Source organism: Halichondria panicea, chromosome 4 (genome assembly GCF_963675165.1).
Source record: "Halichondria panicea chromosome 4, odHalPani1.1, whole genome shotgun sequence".
Lineage (NCBI taxonomy): Eukaryota > Metazoa > Porifera > Demospongiae > Suberitida > Halichondriidae > Halichondria > Halichondria panicea.
Genome location: NC_087380.1, coordinates 2,115,656 through 2,127,998, shown reverse-complemented (window position 1 = coordinate 2,127,998; position 12,343 = coordinate 2,115,656). Strand labels below are relative to the sequence as shown.

General features: G+C 43.5%; 2 protein-coding genes and 1 long non-coding RNA gene across 3 annotated transcripts; all 3 read right to left on the bottom strand.

Moving 5' to 3' along the window:
- Positions 1–2,146: 2,146 nt before the first annotated feature.
- Positions 2,147–7,902, bottom strand: LOC135335187 (sushi, von Willebrand factor type A, EGF and pentraxin domain-containing protein 1-like). Its single transcript, XM_064530606.1, has 13 exons — positions 7,677–7,902; positions 7,404–7,598; positions 7,143–7,325; positions 6,881–7,090; positions 5,881–6,063; positions 5,645–5,827; positions 5,420–5,593; positions 4,740–4,931; positions 4,354–4,569; positions 3,486–3,701; positions 3,260–3,333; positions 2,739–3,202; positions 2,147–2,633 (listed from the first exon to the last, which is right to left on the bottom strand). Exons 1-13 carry the CDS (start codon positions 7,900–7,902, stop codon positions 2,306–2,308), a joined length of 2,844 nt encoding a protein of 947 aa, XP_064386676.1. The 3' UTR covers positions 2,147–2,305.
- Positions 7,903–7,910: 8 nt separating this feature from the next.
- On the bottom strand, positions 7,911–8,503 carry LOC135335159 (uncharacterized). The gene is made up of 3 exons (XR_010394463.1): positions 8,368–8,503; positions 8,132–8,314; positions 7,911–8,087 (listed from the first exon to the last, which is right to left on the bottom strand). It is a non-coding gene; the product is annotated as an uncharacterized LOC135335159 (long non-coding RNA).
- A 35-nt stretch (positions 8,504–8,538) lies between these two features.
- On the bottom strand, positions 8,539–10,281 carry LOC135335186 (P-selectin-like). Its single transcript, XM_064530605.1, has 6 exons — positions 10,071–10,281; positions 9,816–10,028; positions 9,304–9,753; positions 9,047–9,241; positions 8,792–9,004; positions 8,539–8,729 (listed from the first exon to the last, which is right to left on the bottom strand). Exons 1-6 carry the CDS (start codon positions 10,279–10,281, stop codon positions 8,539–8,541), a joined length of 1,473 nt encoding a protein of 490 aa, XP_064386675.1.
- Positions 10,282–12,343: the final 2,062 nt, after the last annotated feature.

The following is a 12,343-nucleotide window of genomic DNA, read 5'->3' as shown; positions in this document are numbered from 1 at the left end:
GGTTGGGTATTTCATAAGCTTGTAGGATGAAACTATAGGCCCTGATAAATTATGCTGCAATATTAGCATAATAGGTAAAGTAATACTTTGGGAATAAATTATAATTATGCAACAATGTCCATTTTTGGTAAAGATCATTACATTTAGTTTTGCATAAGGACATAGTGTTGATACCCGTGTGTAGATGAATGACTGAACTACAACATATCCAAAAATATTTCCATGGAAACATAAGGTGGTGGGTTTGTGGTGATTAATAGAACAACAGCAAATTGTTATAGTGGGTAATCAGTTAGAGTAATAAAACACTAACTTTAAACAGCTAAGGTCTTAGACTTTTATCACACATTAGTTTAATGGTTTAGGTATCCTCACCATCCCTTTATGGGTCTTACATATGCTCACAGTGTCTATAATTCATGATTTACCGGTTTTTAGGTACACTTTTGGTTAGAGTAATAACTTTTGAAAAATTAATAGCTTAGCTTTCAAATTTCTGTAGTAAGTTTACAGGGCTACATTTTTTGATACCAAGAACATCCTATATACTTATTTCATTGCTGAGATAACACTGAAAAGCTACATAATTTACTATTTTCTACTGTTTTGATGACATCAGCAGCTGCAAACCACAAACCAATGATGCTTTAATCAACCACAAACGTAAATTAAAAGTAGGCGTACAGTTATTGTACGCCCACTTATGTGGTTAATTTGAGTGTCATCGATTTGTGGTTAGCAGCTTGTGATGTCATCAAAACAGTAGAAAATAGTAGAATATGTAGTTTTTCAGTGATATCTCAACAATGGAATAAGCATAGATAATATTCTTGGTATTAAAATGTAGGCCATTTATTTGTAAACTTACCATAGAACTTTGAAAGCTAAACTATAAATTTTTCAGAAAATATGACTCTAACCAAAAGTGTACCTAAAAACCGGTAAATTATGAATTATAGACACTGTGAGCATATGTAAGACCCATAAAGGGATGGTCAGGATACCTAAACCATTAAACTATTGTGTGATAAAAGTCTAAGACCTTAGCTGTTTAAGGTTAGTGTTTTATTACTCTAACCGATTACCCACTATAACAATTTGCTGTTGTTCTATTAATCACCACAAACCCACCACCTTATGTTTCCATGGAAACATTTTTGGATATGTTGTAGTTCAGTCATTCATCTACACACAGGTATCAACACTATTTCTTAGAAATGCTCCAATCAAAAGATATTTACATTTCAGTACAACTACTCACACATTTGTGGTAATCTACTCTCTAGACTAAATGAACTGTACATGTATTCACTTTAATTAATGACAACAGGAAGTATAAAATGTACATGCACCCTTGAGCACATAGACACAGAAAGAAAATCATTTAGACTCTGTATCATATCATACAACAAGCTATTGGCATCAATTTTCAAAGCGGCATAGAACTGTACAGTACCAATTGAAGCTCTATTGACCAGTACAAGATACATACTTGTAGTCAATCAATTTTTCATATGGCCTCTCTCTATAGACACAGTCACTACAGCAATGCAATTAATGCACTGCTCTTCCCTTTAACTTACAATGTCGGTGGCATGTGTGTATCACAAGGCGTGGTTGAGGACTCCTCCACATTATCCTTGGGTCGAACCAGGAAAGGTTTACCATGCCAGTGAGCATTTCTCGAGAATCATCTCCTCCTGAGGTGGGGTGGGTGGTTATAATTATGAAAATACATGATTGCACGACACAATATAGTATACAGGTAGTCTATATATAATGTGAGATCTATACATGGTATATAGTATCAGCAGATTGACTAGGATGGAGCAAAGGCAATATGCACCATTTGCTGGAGTTCTATATCTGATCACAGCCCTAGGCTATTGAGAGGTGCAAAATCATTGCCTCAAGGCAACAACAAGCAATGCTCACAATAAACACTCAGAGAACTCTATATCATATTGAAAGCAAGCACAAACCACTCCTTCTAAGCACACAACTGAATGTCAAAAAACTATCTTCTCACGAATATCAATGTGTCTATACACACAGTGGTGGGAATGGCTACTACAATGAGGAAACCTCGTCATATTCATATTCACGAAGGACTGGTGATGACATTACCCATGCAAGAACGTGTAAATGCAAATGCAGACCAAAGATCTTTGAACATAAGTTTGTAGAACTAATAATAATAATCTAATAGCCAAAAAAAGGCCTATGCATGCAAATACAAGCTGTATCATTAAATTGCTAGAACAGTCAACACAATTTCTATCAGTTTGCAGTTTCATGTTATAGTTCATAAGCCTGTAGGCTGTGGGGGGCGACTGTGGGTGGTCATGCTGTAAGCAATGCACTCTGTAAACTCAGTATCATTTCTGGCAGGCTTAGTCGCTTGTGAGGGTTGTGGTGTGGGTGGAGTGGGTGGTGATGGCTCGGTCTTTATAAGAGTTTTGCTCTCGGAGCCAGTTGTCTGTGAGGGTGCTCCAATGATCTCATATTCTCCACCGATGGCTCGTTGGAACTTGGACACTTCCTCGTATTCGTGACCCATTTCCATCATCTCGTACAATTGTATCTCACCAGTGTTGACCACACCCTTTAGTGACACTGGTGGTAGATCAGGTCTGAGAGGGAATGGCAGGATAGTAAATTGCAGAATGGCATAACCTTTGTGACACAATAAACTATAAGTATAGAGAAATGAATGATAAAATGTTTGATTGACACACTTCGTTGTTTTGTTGACGGTCAGCTTCTCTCTCCTGCTTTTGAACACCAGTACAGCAATCACTATGACAACAATACCAACCACAATGATGAGGACAATGACCACTCCTACAACTCCTCCCACTACTCCCCCAACCACAGCGGCTATGTCACTGCCCCCTGCAGCTGTAGGCTGATTGGTGCACTCTGTGTCTGCAAGGCTGGATACCTGCACTGGACAAGACTTGTCCACCTCAATCAGTACATTCTGAATGGGAATGAATCCATTGGTTTGTATCCAGTCCTGTATGGGAGTGAGGAGCCTGGAATCGGTTAGAGTGGCTCGGAATGTGACAGCTTTGTCCGACCCAGGAAAGCAGCGGAAGAGAGGGGCAGTTATGACCACGCTTAAGAAACCACACCCACAGTGACTCTCCACCTCGGTAGCAAACTCACTCATTACAGCTTCTATCCTCCCATCCTGGTCCTGCATAAATTATAAAGAAAAATATTACTGTTGCTTTAGGAAATTCTTAGCACTCACCACCCAGTCAGGACAGTTGTTGATGTTTGTGAGTCTGAGTTGGAACAACACTGAGCGTACAGGAGGGGGAACGGCTGAGAAAATTACAAACAGCTCATGAATCACTTGACTGGAAAGTACTAGATAGCGATAATATTACCATACGAAACGTAAAGATACTAGATAGCTAGGTAAAATATTGCGAAACACACATGCAATTGCTAAACGGCTTAGGCTGATATCTTACAGACACAGCTTGGCTCCTGACCACTCCACACTCCAATGGTGCCCATTCCATCATTGTCCAAACAGGCCCTAAATTCATCTCCTTCAGAAACATCCAGGAAGAACCCAGCGGTACAGCTGTAGGTGGCCACAGCTCCAAGGGCTAAGCTATCCATATTGTCAGATTCATAGGATACCATGCCATTTGTAATATCCGGTAAAGAAGGACATTCAATGGCTGTACAAAGTGGATATTAACAGTAAAATAATCACCAATTAAAAATAAAGATATGAAAGAAATACAAAAACTTTTTTAGACTACCTTAATGTTACTATTATAGACAGGTAGTAATTTTTCAAATTTTTTTCTGTTTTTAGGGTACTAATTTTGGCGGATTTGGCAAATTCATTACAGTAGAACCTCGATTATCCTGCCCTCCATCGCTTGGCAGTTTTCTTTTTATAATTCAGAAAATGGGCGTGTCCCTCAAATGCGCATGTGCTTACAGCTGTTATCATGGAGACATGCCTGCTTATCTTCTGCGCATGCGCAGACAATCATGTGGCACTGCTAATTATCAATAAAGTGGGTGGATCAAGGCGTGGTTTATCTATTTGATTATCTGGCATATTCACTTATCCGGCCTGCTTCTGGAACCAAGGTGTCCGGATAATCGAGGTTCTACTGTACCACAATATATTCAAAAGATGTACAAGTACAGTAGACTCTCGTTAATCCGGTCACCCTTGGGACCATGCAGCTTTTTTTAAATGAGATTCATAATTTTTTAATTGCGTTTTAATAAACGTACTTAATTTAGCGTTAAATACAAATTCGCTAAAATTAGTACCCGTTTATAATCAATAAGGTAGCTAATGACTTAGCTTACGGGCACATATTGGAGCCAGTCTATCAAAAATTCCAATAGCATCCAGTCCATTATCAACACAAGTTCTCATCTCAGATCCTCCCAGGGAGAGGTCCAGAACAAACCCAGCGTCACAGGCATAAGTGGCCACAATACCCAGACCATAGGCAGGTGTGTTGCCGGGAGCGTAGGTGATAACTCCATTAGTAACGGTCAGTAGAGGAGGACATTCAATAGCTGCATGATCAATTTAGTTCAAGGGGAGGACACTGAATGGCTGTGTGTAGTGAGAATAATGCTTACACTAGCTAGTGCACCAGTGACTGCTTGAATTAGAGTACCAGGCAGTTACTTAGGCTCTGCAAATACATGCTGCATGTTACAGTTGGTTCAAGCGGATGACTTACGGACACAGCTTGGCTCCCGACCACTCCACATTCCATCATCATCCATACACACTCGTACCTCATTACCCTCAAGATAGAACCCAGCCTCACAAGTGTAGGTCGCATTAGTTCCCAGGTCATAGTCAGGGGTGACATCAGGAGAGTAGGAGATTATGCCATTGGTAATGGTCGGTAGAGGAGGACACACAATGTCTGCAGGAGAAAATGACTTATGCATACCATAGGCAAACGATTTGTATAAGCGGCACTCGTTGTAAGCATAAGTGCAGCTCCAGTCTCTTAAGGCATGCACTCTTCAATTTAAGATAACGAGAAATAGAAACTCTTACTTGAACTTCATTAATCCTTGAGTAGCTGTAGCAGTCTACAGACACACAGACACAAACACACTACCATATACCTCACTAGCGCATGCGCACCGAGGAATAATTATTATTTTGTAAGGGCTCCCTGTCAACAGCTAACTATAATTATGTGTACATGTACACATGTAATCAATGCTAAATTTCACACCAGACAGTTGGTAACCAGACACACACGAGTACGCAGCAATGGTTCCCTCCGTTTTCGGTGTGGTATTAGGAGCATAGTCGATGTAACCATTTTCAATTTGATTATCATTGCAGATGGCTATTAACAATCATGTCACCACTAAATTATTATAATTATATTTCACAGACCTGAGCAAGTTGGTCTTGTGCTCCAACTCCCACTAGCCTCACAAGTCACAGTGGCTGATCCTGACATACGGTATCTATTGTTGCAGGTGTAAGACACTGTCCCTTCAAATGTTGTGCTGGTTGGTGTCCCAGGAGATCCATTGATAATGGTGGGAGGAAGGCCACAGTCCACAACTGTATGTATATAATTACAATTCTGAAGTTAGAAGAATCCCTGAACCATACTTGTACAAGTTGGTAGAGGTCTCCAGTTTCCGTTATCCTGACAGGTAGCCGTTGCTTTGGTGACTCCATTGGAGACTTTATATCTACTGTCACAGGTGTAGGTCACTGTCCCTTGGTAGGTTGTTCTGGTGGGTGTTCCAGGAGATGCATTGGGAACAGTGGGAGGAGAGCCACAATCCAAAACTATGTGGGTGAGAACAATGTCAATGCAGAAGTTTGGTAGAAATTTCACATACGTTGACAAGTTGGTAGAGGTCCCCAGGTTCTATTAGCCATACAGGTAGCCGTTGCTGTGGTGACTCCTGGAGAGATCCAGTATCCAGTGACACAGCTGTAGGTCACTGTCCCTGTGAATGTTGTGGTTGTTGGTATCCCACGAGATCCATTAGTAATAGACGGAGGAGCCCCACAGTCCACAGCTGTGTGTATACAACATTAAGTTATAGTTATTATAACACTGGCATGAGGGATATATGCCATGCATCCCGCGTGCACGTGTTATAACTATAGTTTATATTCCGAGGGCATAGCAACATAACACTATCTTAGTAACACTGCACAAAAAGATGACAGAGACAACTCTAGACACAGCTCCATCTCTTTTCTCTTCTAGATGCCAGTATCTGCAGCGTACAAGATTGGCATGACCGACGAATGGCTTGACACAAAATTGTTGGAGTTCCAACGCTGAAACCACTGCAAAACAGCCCCACCTCACTATACTGCTGCAAAGAAACAGTCCCACCCCACTTACTACTGCTACGAATAAACAGCCCCACCCCACTACTCAGTGTAACTGCTGCTCGAACAGCCCTCCACGGTGGTCTTACCCTCGGCCTTACAACCAAGCCAAAGAAGCTCTCCTCTACACTGCTGCAAAACAGCTCAAGCCCCCAGCAAAAAGAGCCGCTTCTAGTGCTATGGTGAAGCAGAATTGACATGCATCACGAGGTCGAGGACTAGGTCTAGGAACGCAGAATCTTCGAACTTTGAAACCTGCATGGTTGCAAAGAAGAAACTCCAGCAGTGCTGAACATTCCTGCATGGCTGGACTTACTTTGATACTTGTTATTTCTCATGATTATTTAATTTAATTGTCTGTCTAATTAATGCCAGAGAGGCGTTTTGTGGTTAGTACATTTTGACTTTCAGCAGTGCATTATGCTACATGTTGCACTTAGCAACAGCGTAGCAACGGGATATAATAATTATGTGAACAAATAATCTAGAACATACGTGGACATTGAGGAGCAGTTCCATTCCACCGACCACTACGACTGCTACCATCACCAGTACAGGTCCTCACTCTGTCTCCTCCACTTGTTAACATATGTCCATAGTTGCATTGATAAGTAGCTGTTGTTCCATAGTCATACGGTGCAGTAGTGCCACTAGAGTAATCAATGGTCCAATTTGTAACATTAGGGAGAGCAGCGCACATGATACCTGTGGACAATACACACAAGTGTATCATCTATATGATATACCCAATATTTACGTTGGCAAGTGATGTCCTCTCCACTCCATGTCCTGTCAGGCTGACATGTTTTTGCTCTCACGCTAGGAGACAGTCCGTACCCTTCACCACAGCTGTGTATAGCCACACCTCCCTCCAGTATGGGAGTAGTAGATGGACTATAGCTGATCACTCCATGGGCGAGGGTGATGCTATCACAGATTGCTGCATGATTGGAAATGTACAATTAAGTAACATAATACGGAATGGATATTGCTACTTAATAAATTATTGTTTTCATACCTATACAACTTGGTATTGATCCAGTCCACGCACCACCCATTCCTCTGTGACTGTCCACACAGATCCTAGTGCTCACACCAGACAGCTGGTAACCAGACATACACGAGTACACAGCAATGGCTCCCTCTGATCTCGGTGTGGTATCATGATTGTAGATGATGTTACCATTTTCAATTTGTTGGTCATTGCAGATGGCTATCAACAAATATAATGTTAAAACATACCACTATGAGTATCAATCATATTTCAGTTACTTCATGCAGAGCCATTCACCTGAGCAAGTTGGTCTTGTGCTCCAACTCCCACTAGCCTCACAAGTTACAGTGGCTGATCCTGACATGTGATATCTATTGCTATTGCACATGTAAAACACTGTCCCTCCAAATGCTGTACTGGTTGGTGTCCCAGGAGATCCGTTGGGAACAGTGGGAGGATCACCACAGTCCACAACTGTATATGTAGTAGATAAAATTGTGAAGTAACAAATTCCCTGAACCATACTTATACAAGTTGGTAGAGGTTCCCAATCGCCAGTAGTCTCACAGGTAGCTGTTGCTGTGGTGACTCCATTAGAGACCTCATACCCACTGTCACAGGTGTAGAGGACTGTCACTTGGTAGATTGTTCTGATCGGAGCCACAGGAGAGACATTGATACCAGGGGGAGGAGAGCCACAATCCACAACTGAGTCCAATGTCAATGCAGTATAATATAACAATTTCACATACGTTTACAAGTTGGTAGAGGTCCCCAGGTATTGTCAGCCTTACAGGTGGCAATTGCTGTGGTGACTCCACGAGAGATCCAGTATCCACTGACACAGCTGTAGGTCACTGTCCCTGTGAATGTTGTGGTTGTTGGTGTCCCAGGAGATCCATTGGTAATAGGTGGAGGAGTCCCACAATGCACAGCTGTGTACATTATCATGTGACACAGTGCGACCAATTGCAATAATAGAACATACGTGGACAGTGAGGAGCAGCACCATCCCACTTCCCTCCACTTACACAGACCCTGGTGGTGCTGCCTCCATTGAGAGTGTATCCAGTGCCACAGGTGTAGGTGGCCACAGTGTACACTGGTCTTGAACTAGCAGTCCCCATATCATAGCCGATCGTTCCATTGGTCGGATTAATCAGGTCAGAGCAGGTGACCCACTCCAGATCCCTCCACTCACACAGGTCCTGGTGGTGCTCCCTCCAATGAGAGTGTAGCCAGGATTGCACGTGTAGGTAGCTCCAGAATAGAGAGATCTGTTGTCAGGGAATCCAGCAGTGTAGACAATATCTCCATTGGTGAGAGTGAGGTCAGAACAGATCAGTATCTCTGTATGGAAATCCATGCATACCATGAAAAAAAGAAAATCCATTCCACAAGCTAGTACTTACGCTGACAAACTGGACTTGATCCACTCCAAATTCCATCACTCCTACAAGTCCTGGTAGTGTCTCCATTGAGAGTGTATCCAGTGCCACAGGTGTAGGTGGCTACCGTGTACACTGGTCTTGAACTAGCAGTCCCCATATCATAGCCGATCATTCCATTGGTCGAATTAATCAGGTCAGAGCAGGTGATGGGTGGAGCAGTAGTGAGCCCTATGTCTATACACGAAATGCAAACTGTGTACGAGTTACAGAACTCACATTGACAAGTTGGAGGTGACCCACTCCAGATCCCTCCACTTACACAGGTCCTGGTGGTGCTCCCTCCAATGAGAGTGTAGCCAGGATTGCACATGTAGGTAGCTCCAGAATAGAGAGATCTGTTGTCAGGGAATCCAGCAGTGTAGAAAACGTCTCCATTAGTGACGAGAGGGAGGTCGGAACAGATCAGTATCTCTGTATGGAAATCCATGCATACCATGAAAAAAAGAAAATCCATTCCACAAGCTAGTACTTACGCTGACAAACTGGACTTGATCCACTCCAAATTCCATCACTCCTACAAGTCCTGGTAGTGTCTCCATTGAGAGTGTATCCAGTGTCACAGGTGTAGGTGGCCACCGTGTACACTGGTCTTGAACTAGCAGTCCCCATATCATAGCCGATCGTTCCATTGGTCGGATTAATCAGGTCAGAGCAGGTGATGGGTGGAGCAGTAGTGAGCCCTATGTCTATACACGAAATGCAAACTGTGTACGAGTTACAAAACTCACATTGACAAGTTGGAGGTGACCCACTCCATCTCCCTCCACTCACACAGGTCCTGGTGGTGCTCCCTCCAATGAGAGTGTAGCCAGGATTGCACGTGTAGGTAGCTCCAGAATAGAGAGATCTGTTGTCAGGGAATCCAGCAGTGTAGAAAACGTCTCCATTAGTGACGAGAGGGAGGTCGGAACAGATCAGTATCTCTGTATGGAAATCCATGCATACCATGAAAAAAAGAAAATCCATTCCACAAGCTAGTACTTACGCTGACAAACTGGACTTGATCCACTCCAAATTCCATCACTCCTACAAGTCCTGGTAGTGTCTCCATTGAGAGTGTATCCAGTGTCACAGGTGTAGGTGGCCACCGTGTACACTGGTCTTGAACTAGCAGTCCCCATATCATAGCCGATCGTTCCATTGGTCGGATTAATCAGGTCAGAGCAGGTGATGGGTGGAGCAGTAGTGAGCCCTATGTCTATACACGAAATGCAAACTGTGTACGAGTTACAAAACTCACATTGACAAGTTGGAGGTGACCCACTCCATCTCCCTCCACTCACACAGGCCCTGGTGGTGCTCCCTCCAATGAGAGTGTAGCCAGGATTGCACGTGTAGGTAGCTCCAGAATAGAGAGATCTGTTGTCAGGGGATCCAGCAGTGTAGAAAACGTCTCCATTAGTGACGAAAGGGAGGTCGGAACAGATCAGTATCTCTGTATGGAAATCCATGCATACCATGAAAAAAAGAATATCCATTCCACAAGCTAGTACTTACGCTGACAAACTGGACTTGATCCACTCCAAATTCCATCACTCCTACAAGTCCTGGTAGTGTCTCCATTGAGAGTGTATCCAGTGTCACAGGTGTAGGTGGCCACCGTGTACACTGGTCTTGAACTAGCAGTCCCCATATCATAGCCGATCGTTCCATTGGTCGGATTAATTAGGTCAGAGCAGGTGATGGGTGGAGCAGTAGTGAGCCCTATGTCTATATACGAAATGCAAACTGTGTACGAGTTACAAAACTCACATTGACAACTTGGAGGTGATCCACTCCATCTCCCTCCACTCACACAGGTCCTGGTGGTGCTCCCTCCAATGAGAGTGTAGCCAGGATTGCACGTGTAGGTAGCTCCAGAATAGAGAGATCTGTTGTCAGGGAATCCAGCAGTGTAGAAAACGTCTCCATTAGTGACGAGAGGGAGGTCGGAACAGATCAGTATCTCTGTATGGAAATCCATGCATACCATGAAAAAAAGAAAATCCATTCCACAAGCTAGTACTTACGCTGACAAACTGGACTTGATCCACTCCAAATTCCATCACTCCTACAAGTCCTGGTAGTGTCTCCATTGAGAGTGTATCCAGTGTCACAGGTGTAGGTGGCCACCGTGTACACTGGTCTTGAACTAGCAGTCCCCATATCATAGCCGATCGTTCCATTGGTCGGATTAATTAGGTCAGAGCAGGTGATGGGTGGAGCAGTAGTGAGCCCTATGTCTATACACGAAATGCAAACTGTGTACGAGTTACAAAACTCACATTGACAAGTTGGAGGTGACCCACTCCATCTCCCTCCACTCACACAGGTCCTGGTGGTGCTCCCTCCAATGAGAGTGTAGCCAGGATTGCACGTGTAGGTAGCTCCAGAATAGAGAGATCTGTTGTCAGGGAATCCAGCAGTGTAGAAAACGTCTCCATTAGTGACGAGAGGGAGGTCGGAACAGATCAGTATCTCTGTATGGAAATCCATGCATACCATGAAAAAAAGAAAATCCATTCCACAAGCTAGTACTTACGCTGACAAACTGGACTTGATCCACTCCAAATTCCATCACTCCTACAAGTCCTGGTAGTGTCTCCATTGAGAGTGTATCCAGTGTCACAGGTGTAGGTGGCCACCGTGTACACTGGTCTTGAACTAGCAGTCCCCATATCATAGCCGATCGTTCCATTGGTCGGATTAATCAGGTCAGAGCAGGTGATGGGTGGAGCAGTAGTGAGCCCTATGTCTACACACGAAATGCAAACTGTGTACGAGTTACAAAACTCACATTGACAAGTTGGAGGTGACCCACTCCATCTCCCTCCACTCACACAGGTCCTGGTGGTGCTCCCTCCAATGAGAGTGTAGCCAGGATTGCACGTGTAGGTAGCTCCAGAATAGAGAGATCTGTTGTCAGGGAATCCAGCAGTGTAGAAAACGTCTCCATTAGTGACGAGAGGGAGGTCGGAACAGATCAGTATCTCTGTATGGAAATTGAAAATATATACAAACAGTACAATATCCATTCCACTTACGCTCACAAAATGGAGCTAACCCACTCCACACTCCATCCCTCTCACAAGTCCTGGTAATGTTTCCTTCGAGAGTGTAGCCTGTGTCACAGGTGTAGATGGCCAGAGTGTCCAGACCCAGTATTGAGTCGTTATATGAGACTATACCATTGGTCAGGGGAGGGAGAGACAGACACACAACTAGAAGGGGATAGTGGATTGAACTAATAGTGAATATTGCTGAACCACTCACCTAGGTTAGCACAGAATGTCATCTCTCCTCCGATAGTTGGTATAATACAACAATAGGAACCAGTTGGGCTCAGGGGAGGGGGGTTAACACTCTCTCTACGAATCAGTTGAATAGATTGAACATTTCTAAATGACACAAACGGTCGATATGCTGAGTTGGATCCTGATATACCAGGAACACGAGCCCCATTTGGATAGCGCCAGAGTCCAAATCCTCTTGCCATCATTGTCTCATAGGGTGTACAACATGCCACGAGGTCAG